The sequence below is a fragment of the Brachycentrus maculatus genome, unplaced genomic scaffold, assembly GCF_059751285.1.
Source record: "Brachycentrus maculatus isolate JH-2025_06_01 unplaced genomic scaffold, ASM5975128v1 h1tg000256l, whole genome shotgun sequence".
NCBI classification, from domain to species: domain Eukaryota; kingdom Metazoa; phylum Arthropoda; class Insecta; order Trichoptera; family Brachycentridae; genus Brachycentrus; species Brachycentrus maculatus.
The window spans coordinates 167,642-180,331 of record NW_028281007.1 but is presented as its reverse complement, the minus strand read 5'-3'; the positions used below and the strand labels follow the sequence as shown (position 1 = coordinate 180,331).

The following is a 12,690-nucleotide window of genomic DNA, read 5'->3' as shown; positions in this document are numbered from 1 at the left end:
TAAAATATTTATAGCGATTTTAAAACAAAGTTTCATTTTAATTATAAAATGGAAAATCAGTAAGTTAATGCTTCAAACATAAATTATATTTCATAAATCTGATCATATAAATTTTTTTAAGAAAGAATTTTCGAATCTGGAAGTAAAATAAAATATGAATAAAAATTAAGAAAACAAATTGTATAACACACAGAATATAACAAACCTTTGTAACACATAGTTTATTACTTTCTGCAGAAAGTAATAAATTATATGTTAAGTAAAAGTTAAAACTAACATTTTTGCTAGGGGAAGTACCTTTTTCGAATTTTGCAAATTTTCATCATTTTGAGAACCACTGGATGGAGTTCATTGGTTGGAGAAGTGGTCAAAGGTCCTTTCTCTGTACTCTTTCAAGGAGCTCTTATAATATTACTAATTCAAAAATACACAAAAGGAGACCTGAATGTATTTCGCAGATACTTCGTAGCACATTTTATGAATCTTTTAAAAATAAAACTAGTCTTGCGTCCGCCTCCGTGGTGTATTGGTCAGCGTCCCGCTTTAGCTACCGTGCTGGAGGTCCCGGGTTCGATTCCCAGGGGGGTGAAAATAACTATTTGTGATTTTACACTGTAATATGTATTTAATATTACCCTGGACTTGTTCCTGAAGCGCAAAAGTGATCACCTTGCCTTCATGTAAGTAATGTTCAAGATAACACTGCGTCAATTCGATGCAGCGCCCTATGCACCATTGGGTGCGGATAAGGGTTATAATTAAGTAAAGGTTTTTTATACAACTAGTTAAATAGATGAAGAAGAATATGTAATAATAATAAAAATGAAAATGGTATTTTCTGGCGTTTCTCATGTGTGTGAATATAATCCAGGATTCAGATCTCACATACTAATATAAGAGTTTCTGCTTAGTAAAAAAGCTTCTTAACATCTCACCAATAGATGTCTCTAGTGAAGTTCTAGTGATTCAAGAACAAGGTTTCTAAATTGGTTCATATATATAGAACTCCCAAGAATTTGAGTAGTGTGGTTGTCAATAATGGGTAGAATTGGTGACTGTTACACGTGTGTAAAGTGATCACTTAAACCAGCCTATGACGGTCGTTAGCCCCGTAAATGCCCAGACTTCCATATTCTTCTTCATCTTTGATGAGATGTCAAAAATAATAAGAAGAATATGAATGTCTGGGTATTTTAAGGGCGTATAAAGTAGTATATAGATTTATAATGTAGATACATAATATAATGGCTAAAGATGTATATTGAAGTCCGGGTATTAACAGGATTTACGACTTGTCATGGGCTGATTAAGTGATCTGTTTACACATATTTAACATTCACTATTCTAGCTGGTAAATTATAGACTACAAAGCAAAATTGAAAATTATGTTTTTCAGTATGTGAAAAATAATTTATAGTTATATATTTTATAAAATATAGTTATGAAATAAAAGTATCTCTGGCAAATAAAAGATTTCCCAAATCGAAAATTATTTTGAGAACATTATAAAAACTTTCAGTAGTTGTCAATCATGGGTAGAATGGTGACTGTTACACGTGTGTAAAGTGATCACTTAACCAGCTGATGACGGGTCGTAAGCTCTTTAAATACCCAGACTTCTATATACTTTAATTAATTGATTCAGCAGTCACTTTGTGGTAAAATCTATCCATTTTTAATTAATGTTTAACTTAGTAAATACCAATATTTCTTAAAATCTGCTGTGACACGTGTTTCGATGCGTTCCGCATCATTTTCAAACACCGTATGTACGGTGTTTGAAAATGATGTGAAATGCATCGAAGCACGTGTCAAAGTAGATTTTAAGAAATAGTGGTATTTACTAAGTAAAACATTAATTAAAAATTCTTTATACTTTTTGATCTTTCTTGAGATGGTGAAAATGAAGAAATATGTAATTAATTAACATTTTTTGATTAGTTGAATCAGTAAGCAGGACCATTAACAGTATTTGAATTCAAGGCGTGGTACAAAAATATTCGTAATTTCAGTTTGAGCAGCGCGGAGGAGGGGTATAATTGCTTGGCTCGAGGGTAGATAGTGTTGACCCTTATTTTTTATTTTAGAGAATGTTTTGTGGAGAGGATACAAGAATCCCGCTTCGGAAAACTCCTTCGGACATATGGAACAGATCAATATCCAATGTGATATTGTTCAAAATAGCGGTAGCTCTTCCTACAGGAATAACCATCGGCAGGTTGGTCCTGTGTATAGGAATGTGAAACAATCTATGCCGACGCTGTCTTAGGTAACTATCGGGAACATACAGACCAATGCTCCGGATAATTTCAGGATTATCGATCATTCCGCGCAACAATCGATAAAAATGCGTAATTAAATACACATTCCTTCTAGTCTCTAAACTATTGTAGCCAAGCATACCCTGGAGAAACTGGGTCGGGTAGAGCCAAGGATAATAGCCGTACTCTCTCATGTAGAGATACCTCAAAAACTTCTTTTGGACTTTCTCTACCATAAGAGAGTACTTAAGCTCGTGTGGCCCCCAAATCATCGAGCCACTCTCGAGTCTACTTCGCACCAAGGAGTTATAAAGAGTTCTCAGCACGCGGGTATTTTGGAAAACCCTGGCAGTACGCAGAACAAATCCTAGCATTTTCAATGCATTACCACTGACTGCCTCTATGTGCCTCTCTTCTATATTCATGCATCTCCTCATACAAACCCGACGATCATTACTACTCCTGACCCGGCCGCTTTCAAGTATTTGACAAACCTGATTGTGCCAAGTTTTCCTCGGTCTCTATTTCCAATAGTTTCACCAATCTTAAAAACCTGGTAATAAAAGAGATAATTAAGGAACACGAACCAAATAACTATGTAAAGAGCCTATACTCGTATTTCCATTCCAAAATTTGGCCAAAACGAGAGATGTAACTACCTCACCCCAACCTTTAAATTGTGAGGGGAAAATTCCTGGCTAAATGAAAACTCAGATTTGGCAAAATTGCGTTTTTAATTTGAATACATCCAACCAGTAATTACATTTGAAATCATTTTAAAAGCCTAAAAATAATTTAATGAATTCTCTGGCTACAAACGGTTGAAACGCATTGTTAATCATACCACTGCTGCTAAATTTTGGCTATGCTATTCACTCACTGGGCAGGCAGAGAAGACAGTATATCTCACTTCTATACATAGACATTCAAGTACGTGACCTTCAAATTCCAAGTCTTGGCTGATTCAAATCATCAATGATGTAATTGTTGATGTTGTCAGTCCATTGAAAAGGGTGAAAAAAATACTTAACACAACGAAACAAATATATTAAGTCATTCTTCAAATATATTAACTATTCATTTATTTAATTTTAAATCTAACCATCTCAGTGAACATTTGTCAATGTTTTATATCATGCATGTGTTTATAATACATTTCTTTCTATTTTCAACACTTTATCAGTGTCGTACAACTCTTTCTACACTTTTATGTAGTCTTAGTCTGAAAAAAAAAACAAATTAAATTGTATTTAATATTTAACAAATCGCTCACTCCTTTCAAGAACGTCATAACTCAAAAAGCGTCAATTTTCAGTAGTGCATGTTTTCGGAATGCCCAGAAAATGTACTATATCCCAGCAAAAGCGGCAAATTTTTAACTTAATATTTACCCGCTACAGGGCAGAAAGTGTTGTTTTTACATTGTGAAGAAAAGGTATTGTTTAATTATTTTTTTGAATATACTCAATATTTTTCAAATCGACAGAAAACCTTCAGGTTTTACCTAAAAAGATCTGTTACTCAGTAAAAATTTCAATAAGTGGCTTGATATTTATTTTTAATACATTGTATTATATTTTAAAACTTTAAAAACGTTCTCCTGAAAAATCAAGTTTTTTGATTTATGGCGTTCTTGAAAGGAGTGAGCGAAATGTGTGTTGAAATAAGTAATTCAATAAAAAATAAATATTAAAATTTTTACGAGATGGTGCATATAGAAATGCATAATATTGACGCAGTGTTATCTTGATCGTTATTTACATGAATATAAGGCGATCAATCCTACTCTTTTGGTACCAGTTATGGGAAACATGAAATAAATATACAATAAGAGTGAAAACTCGCTTATATTTATTTTATGCCCCTGGGAATCGATCCTGAGGTCTCCAGGATATTAAGTGAACGTGAAATTACACTACGGAGTTACACAGGGAGTTATTATAGCCATTACAAAATATAAAAATGTTATTTTAATCATTTTGACATATAAAAATAATAAAGAAATGAAAATAAGAACCTCTTTAACCTTCAACCTCCCAAGGACACAACTCTAAAATTTAAACTTAGCTTTAAATACAGTTTTTAAAAATGGTGCATCGAAACACGTGTCACAATAGATTTTATGAAATAGTGGTATATACTAAGTAAAACTTTTATTAAAAATGGCTGTTATAACCCTCTACTCTTTGAGATACTAAATTCAAGTCAAGTCAAAAGAAAATATACCCAACTACTATATACAACGCAAATGAAAAATATAAGAAATTACTTCTGTTGGAAAATTCGATAAAGCACAGAAAACGTATTTATCAAATAAAGGAAGAGCACTTTGTACTAGCGATACATTAAGCGGAGGGCGTAGAAGATGGAAATATAAAGGCATGATGGAAATATGAAAGACAGGTGTACAAAATTCTTCAAATGTGAACATACTTATTTCAATCAGCGTGCATATAGTCTGTACGGATATAGGAGGAACGATGTACGAGTATATCGTAGTCAAACAGGAGAAAGTGACCAAGTGGATTTTTTGCAAAAACGTGATCATTGACTATTTGATATCTTATTAGCTTAATATATATATATATATATATATATACACATACACATACACATACACATACACATACACATACACATACACATACACATATACATATACATATACATATACATATACATATACATATACATATACATATACACATATACATAAACACATATACACATACATATACACATATACATATACACATATACATATACACATACACATATACATATACACATATACATATACACATATACATATACACATATACATATACACATATACATATACACATATACATATACATATATACTTATACATATATACATCTACATATATACATAAACATATACATATATACATATATACATTTATACATATATATATATATATATATATATATATATATATATATATATATATATATATATATATATATATATATATATATATATATATATATATATATATATATATATATATATATATATATATATATATATATATATATATATATATATATATAAACATATACATAATGAAATTTTCATAATATGTATTTTTGCTGATTTTTTTAATTTATTCATTCACAGATTAGAGGTGGTGCACTCTGTAAACGCCACAGCAGCCGAACTGCGGATATCGCCGGTGAGAGCGGATGATGAAGGCATATTCCGCTGCGAGCTCACCTACCTCCAGGTCGGGGAGGACTGCGACACCGTGCAGCTGATTCACTTCCGGACTCTAGGTGAGTTTACTTCGATTATACTAACTAACTAACTAGCCACCACGCCGCTTCAGGTTAGGTTAGGTAGACAGAGAGAATAAAACACCCATTATTTGAACTTTAATTAAACAATCTAATAATTTGTTTACAAAAAAGTAAGATTTTGAAATAGCTCTTAAACAATATTTTTTTTATGCTAGTATATCTGTTTTTGTTTTTAATAATATCATAATTATGTAGTTTTTCGTTTCAAAATTCACTTTTTGGTAAGACATGATTAAAATATGACTAAAACACTGTTGTCGGGTAATATATTCAAAATTAAACAAGGTTTATTGGATTGAATTCTACATCTATTTATGTATATGTTAATACGTGACGCGTTTCATTTTATTAAGACATTATCAAACACCAGCCAGATTTAATCAGCCCCGTAAATGCCTAGACTTCCATAATCTTCTTCATCTTTAATGAGATGTCAAAAAATAAAAATATCTTGAGTTCTTGATTGGCGAAGTCTGTAATACAACTTTGTATGATAAGCTGGTCCACATAAGTTTTGCTTGATCTACCTTTTCTCATATTCCCATCTTTTCCCTTTACAAGCACTATGTAAGTGCATTTTTTCGGTATCCTCTCTTTAAATGTCTTAAGATAACATTTCTATATCTCTACAATTCTTCCTATCTCCCTCACCGTCAGTAATTTAAAGAGATCACGGTAAGAGGGATAAAGCAACATGTAAAGAAAAAATGGTTATTTGTTTTATAAATAAATATAAAATTGACGTATCGCAGTTGTCTCTATTTTATGGTAGGTAAGATATAGTAAATATGATTTATATGAAACTAATTAAAATTTAAAGGAAACCACCCTGTAGCACTTAAAGCCATTTGAGCGATTTTTTGTAATGTATAAGAGAAAGTTATGAATATTATAATTAGAAGTCTACAAATGCCAGTTCTATAAATAATTTTGATAAATAATATTTTCAAAGGAAAATCATGTTCTGATTAAGGTTATATTCTGATTGAAAATATATTGTGATTGAAATTTGTATTTTAGTAGAATGTCAAATGTCATGAAGCAATACATCTCTTTACATCTTCTTTACATCTCACCAATAGATGTCTCTAGTGAAGTTCTAGTGATTCAAGAACAAGGTTTCTAAATTGGTTCATATATATAGAACTTCCAAGAATTTGAGTAGTGTGGTTGTCAATAATGGGTAGAATTGGTGAATGTTACACGTGTGTAAAGTGATCACTTAAACCAGCCTATGACGGTCGTTAGCCCCGTAAATGCCCAGACTTCCATATTCTTCTTCATCTTTGATGAGATGTCAAAAAATAATATGAAAATAACTACTGTAATTGGAGACAATCCAGATTTTGTGAACAAGTATTTGGACACACTCAAAATGTTGTATTGAAATTTGTATTTTAGTAGAATGTCAAATATCATGAAGCAATATTAAGTCTTCAGACTCAGGAAAAAATTAGTTTTCATGACAATTTATTGATTTTAGTTTATAGTATCACAAAAAAGCATCCATCGTCAGTGGTCCCAAAACCGAAAAACATCACAATTAAATAAATACAAAAATACAAATAATACAAGTTTTGGGTTTATTTCTGTGAAAAATATATCTTCAATGTAATTACTGACTTTATTTCCACTCTGTCTATCTTCTTTTCAATACAATCACACACCAGCATCCAACAATACTATACGCCTACACAAATTCCAAATATTAAATCACACGCTACGTTAGAATTGAAATGGGAGCTAAAAATAGAAAATATTCGGAATTTTACATATGACCGTATGAACAATATACGCAACTAGAGGTTATGTGTGTTAAGATTTACGAATATTGATGAGTAAAGGTTCTTTGTTATAACAGACGTGTGTTTGGATTAATCTTTTTTACTTACCGCTATAAAGGTTCTTTGTTATAACAGACGTGTGTTTGGATTAATCTTTTTTACTTACCGCTAGAGAGAAATAGTGGTTTGATAATAATAATAAATTTATAAAGCGCCTTTTTCATACAACCCTACCTCAAGGGCACTTCGGTAGTAATGGTAGCTGGGAATAAAATGTATTCCAAATCACAAGCATTTTTCTCAATTTATTATTTTATTTTTTTGGTATTTGAATTTGGTTACAAAAGTTTTTTTTTTTTTTTTTAAATCTTTTTCGAGACATTTTTAATTTTACAATCTTAAAATTAAGAACGCAGTTATCTACGATAAAGATGATAAGGTCTTGTTCTTGGAGAGAGACTTATTATTATTTATATTTATCGTTTATTATTTAATTATAATTATTTTATATGAATAACCCGCAAAACCTCTACTTTTAGAGGCTTGTCTGCAGGTAGGATAGTAAGGATAGGGAAGGCAAATGTAAATAATACATTTCAAACACCGAGACCAACTGAAAATAAATCTTTCTTGAGTTTATTTTGCACTTGGCGGGAATCGATCCCGCGACGCCAGTTTCGCAGTCGAGCGTCTACGCCACAGCACCTGTCTAAAAGTAATATTTAGTGTAATACACATTGGGTCAACGTTTCAAAATTCAAACTGAATTGTCAGAGCTTTGATCAGATTCGATCAATAAATACAATGTGTATTCCGTTTATATCTCATATATTGCCAATGAATTTACTGTACATAAGACATTTTTAATATATTTTTTGTTAGCTGAGTTAAGTTAAAATGCGATATTTTAAACGAATATACTTCGAACGATGTATGATATATATTTGAATGGTGAAATACGGAAAGAATGGAAGATTGAGATAAGCATTATCGATAAAATGAAGAAAGGTGTGTCGAGATGCTTTGGACACGAGGAACGAATGAGTGAAGAAAGAACTGTAAAACAAGTTTAAGAGTTGAGTGTAGTTGGAAACAAGAGCAAAGAAAACTAAGTGAAACTTAAAACTTAGTATTTCAAACACTTAAGAGAAGTCATTTTAGGGATAGGAATAATAATTGAGGAGATTTCATGAATATGGAATACGTATGTTTGCAAAGACAGTGATGTGGCGTTCTATTATCTCTGCTTACCACTTCGGAAAGCGATGTTTTTTCTAATTAATGCGAAATATTTGTGTTTTTATAAGTTACAAAAATATTTCAATTTCATACTATTTCTGTGAGACTGAACGGCTCATTATTAGAAATAGATATCAGATATCGCTCACTCCTTTCAAGAACGTCATAAATCAAAAATCGTCAAATATCAGTTGTGCATGTTTTCGAAACGCCCAGAAAATGTACTTTATCCCAGCAAAAAAGGCATATTTTTAACTGAATATTTATCCGCTACAGGGCAGAAAATGTTGTTTTTGCATTTTGAAGACAAAGCATTGTTTAATTACTTTTTTAAAAATACTAAATATTTTTGGAATGGAGAAAAAACCTTAAAAAGATCTGTTGCACGGCGAAAAATTCAATGAGTGACTTGACATTTATTTTCAATACATTGTGTTATATTTTTAAACATTAAAAACGTTCTCCTGAAAAATTAAGTTTTTTTTTATTTATGACGTTCTTGAAAGGAGTGAGCGATATGTGGTAGAGTGGGTTCGTACCGAGAAACTCTGACTCAACAGCTCACGAGTCTAACCACGGGACTACAACCCGACGGGTTAGTTAGTGAGTTTAGTTTTAGACTTTTCTAAGATTTAAAAAAATCGCCCCAAAAGGAAGAGAGTGAAATAAAATAATAAAATAAATGGGACGGCTTGGCGAAATCGTGACACTAGTGGCGTCTGATACGTTATTAGTGAAGAGACGGGTATTTGGAGACAGAGTGAGGTGAAGTTGTAGATGGGAGATGGGAGATGGGAGATAGGAGATAGAAGGTCGCGCCAACCGTGAGAGTGTAGCAGCTGGGGAAGATTTGAACCCGAAGTCGCCGGAGCGTGATGATAACATGGCAACGAACAGGCAACAAACATCGCCGTATATCGAGCTACCCCGACGAACGCTGTAATCCTCAACGCATCCTTCCCGATTGGGGGACGTATATTCCCCATTGTATGTGCTTTTGATAATATCTAACTTTTTATTTTTAATTAATGTTTTACTTAGTAAATACCACTATTTCTTCAAATCTACTGGGACACGTGTTTCGATGCATTCCGCATCATATTCAAACACGGAATTTTATTTAAAGTTGTGCAATCTGCTTTTATTATCCATAAAATCACAAAAAAATTACTGTCTGCTTCTATTATCCATAAAATCACAAAAAATTGAAACAATAGCAACTCATGAAAGTATAATGGAAGTAAGTAGATCTGAAATACATTGTATCATTCAGCCATATCGTATTCGATTGCATTAATAATTTTCTTTCATTATAATTATATAAATAAATATTGTAAAGTATGCTTTCGGAACGTCAAAACTCAGGGCATAAATTGTTATGATGAATACGATAAAATAATAACAAAAATTCTTGTTTTGTGGGTATTTGCATGGAAAAATACTCTATTCAAAATTTGCTGTGCAAGAGAAGCAGTCTAGTTACTACGGAGTGCCACGCTACACTGTTCCTAACATACCAGCTTGAAAAAGCAAGTGGCATGTGTTGTAGAACGCCATCTTTTCAGCCAACGTACAGATCAACTAGGCGTATTTTTAGGTAAATTAGTACGAGCTTATTTTCCGTAAAATTTAGTGCACTTTTTACTACGCGAACATTTTCACTGAAGTCCCCCTTACGGCGCATGGAGTATAAACTGACATACAGTATAGTAAGGGTTAAAGATATTTCAAATGTTGAACGTTCCCATAATGTAAACAGATTTCAACCCTTTCCGCCACTAATTAAAACTAACTAACCATCACCCAATTCCTTCCAGGGGTAATCGGAGAGGATACAACGTCAAACATTGTATTCTTATATATTATAAATTATATCATTTTTGCTTTTTACATTTTGACATCTCAACATAGACGAAGAAGAATTTGGCTTAGTAAGCTTAAAAATAATCACATCATTGTTCAGTGTGTCTAAATCGTTGTTCACAAATCTGGGTTTTTAGTAGTTATTTTTATATTTTAAAAAAATTAACTAAGATGAAGAAGAATATGGAATTCTGGGTATTTACAGGGCTTATGACCTGTCATAGATCACTTTATACACGTGTGTGATGTATGTATGAGTTCCTAAAAAATTAATATTGTGGTTGTCATTTTTTTATTAGAATGGTGATTGTTACCCAACTATAAACACAGATTTCTGAACAAGGATTTAATATAATATAAATAAAACCCTTATCCGCACCCCAATGGTGCATAGGGCTCTGCTTCATATGAACACAGTGTTATCTTGATCGCTTACACACGAAGGAAAGGTGATCAGCCCTCCGCTTCAGGTACCAGTCCAGGGTAATTTTGAATAAATATTACAGTGAAAAAATCACTTATATTTATTTGACCCCCCTGGGAATCGAACCCGGGACCTCCAGAACAGTAGCCGAGCGTGCTCACCATTACACTACAGAGGCGGACAAAAACGAACAAGGATCTAGACACTGAAAAATGTTGGGATTATTTTTAAGCTTATACTCCTCTGAGTAAACAATTCTAATTACACGAGAACGTATTCCTTAAAGATAATCACGTATACATATCGACTTCTCTACTATATTTTAAGTATTTAATCCTGTATAGGTTTTCTTTACAAGACATAGTAAAAAACACAACGATCAAAAAGAAATTTTTGATTCCAATAAATACGCTTTCTTATGTTTTACTTACATATGTATATTAAGGTCCAGTATTCGTTAAGTTGCAACTTAATTTTCTCTAAATCTAGTTACTATTCTACATAATTGATCTTCAAACACCGTTTTTGCATTTAACATATAAGTTTTTCTTTGAAATAATAAACATTTTTGAAAAGTAAAGAGTTATTAAAAGGTATGGAGGTAAAAAAAAAATATTTTTTTTGTCAATTTATATTCTAGAAAACTCGGGCGTAAGCAGACATGTGACCTCTCCGGTGGTCTCCGGTGGAATGAATGTGACTTAACGAATGCTGGACCTTAAGCAAATACTTTAAAGTGTAAAAATCAAACCGCAAATATTTCGTTATGAAAGATGATATTATAATACGTTAAAGAAAGACGATATGCAAAATTCTAGCCAAGAACGTGACATTTTATCTCTCAAATTTTTATCCCTCAAATGTCACGATTCGCGTTTTTTTCGATAATTTAGCCAATATTTAAAATATGTATCACAAAGAGATATCACATTCGCATTATTTTTCAATTCCAGACTTTTATTTCTGAAGAACAGATAGTCAAATAACACTGTAACATAATATTTCATACGTGTTTCTTTTATCATAAACTATTTTCTTCCGAATGAAATATGAATAATATTAAATATTAATACATAATGATCTCAAAGGAGATAATACTTTTCGTTCTTTTACATAACGCAGCATCTTTTACAAATTCCTTTTTTATCCAACTTGCTAGATTATAGCCGTCAAAATGCGTTATCATTCAAGAAACGTTTCAAGCATTAATTTCTATCCATGGAACTCTAACTGTCCATTCTATCATCATTCACATGGATTCCTCTATTATCTTTACTCCTACCTGATTACAAACCTTCTTCTCTTAAAAGTCTTCTTTCTTTTAAGTATAACCATTACTGTCTTAGATCTTTTTCATAATATTTATTGAAATCATTTTATCGATTACTCTTTTTTATTTAGATTTCTCAAAACTTGTTGGTTTTGACAAATAAAATAATAATTGGCCATATTCTTTGATTTGCAAAATAATAACAAATATCCAATTGAATTCGGTTTTATAAACAAAAATTATGGAACAAAAAATCTCAGACCTTATTGATTACAAATAAAGAATAACCCCATAACTATAAGGATAATGTTATATAAATTCTGAGACATTAATTTTAACATATTATTAATAATCCCGTTTCAAAAATATATCCATAATAATAACTATTGAAGTGATATTTTGCAACGAGCATTAGACCAAAAAATATATATAAAACCTGTTTATCAAAGAATAAGAAAAACAGTTGAGTCACGAATTGACATGTTTTCTAGTTTGCTGCAGGCGTTGGTGACAAAAGTGTATAATG

At 31.6% G+C, this 12,690-nt stretch overlaps 1 protein-coding gene across 1 annotated transcript in view; it reads left to right on the top strand.

Moving 5' to 3' along the window:
• The window catches only part of LOC148306060 (uncharacterized), a 365,252-nt gene extending 355,644 nt beyond the window's left edge, over window positions 1–9,608 (top strand). Inside the window, exons 3-4 of the mRNA XM_088265663.1 lie at window positions 5,406–5,560; window positions 9,505–9,608. Coding sequence (XP_088121789.1) covers window positions 5,406–5,560; window positions 9,505–9,608 — 259 coding nt within the window. The remainder of the gene's footprint in view (window positions 1–5,405; window positions 5,561–9,504) is intronic.
• Window positions 9,609–12,690: the final 3,082 nt, after the last annotated feature.